Here is a 276-nt window from a genome sequence, read left to right as displayed (position 1 = left end):
CGCCTCCGCCGCCTCCCGGCCCCTGCGCGCTGTCCCGGAGCGGCCCCCGGCTGCCAGACATGACCGCCATCATCAAAGAGATCGTCAGCAGGAACAAAAGGCGATACCAAGAGGATGGCTTCGACCTGGACCTGACCTGTATCCTCCCGCCGGGGACGTGGCCCGGCACCGGGCGCCGCACGTACAGCTATTGCATCAGACCTGCGCGGCGGTTACCTAACGCGCTTCCCGGTGCCGCTCCGCCGGGAGGCCGGCGGCTGCCGCCGGGGCTCGCCC

At 71.0% G+C, this 276-nt stretch overlaps 1 protein-coding gene across 2 annotated transcripts in view; it reads left to right on the top strand.

The window, feature by feature from the left end:
* The first annotated feature begins 6 nt into the window (after window positions 1-6).
* The window catches only part of PTEN (phosphatase and tensin homolog), a 47,434-nt gene continuing 47,164 nt past the window's right edge, over window positions 7-276 (top strand). For both annotated transcript variants that reach the window (XM_010565934.1, XM_010565933.1), the window contains exon 1: window positions 7-138. In XM_010565934.1, coding sequence (XP_010564236.1) covers window positions 60-138 — 79 coding nt within the window. In that variant the 5' untranslated portion in view covers window positions 7-59. The remainder of the gene's footprint in view (window positions 139-276) is intronic.

The sequence above is a fragment of the Haliaeetus leucocephalus genome, unplaced genomic scaffold, assembly GCF_000737465.1.
Source record: "Haliaeetus leucocephalus isolate CR32 unplaced genomic scaffold, Haliaeetus_leucocephalus-4.0 Scaffold198, whole genome shotgun sequence".
Lineage (NCBI taxonomy): Eukaryota > Metazoa > Chordata > Aves > Accipitriformes > Accipitridae > Haliaeetus > Haliaeetus leucocephalus.
This window is presented reverse-complemented; position numbering and strand designations above follow the sequence as displayed.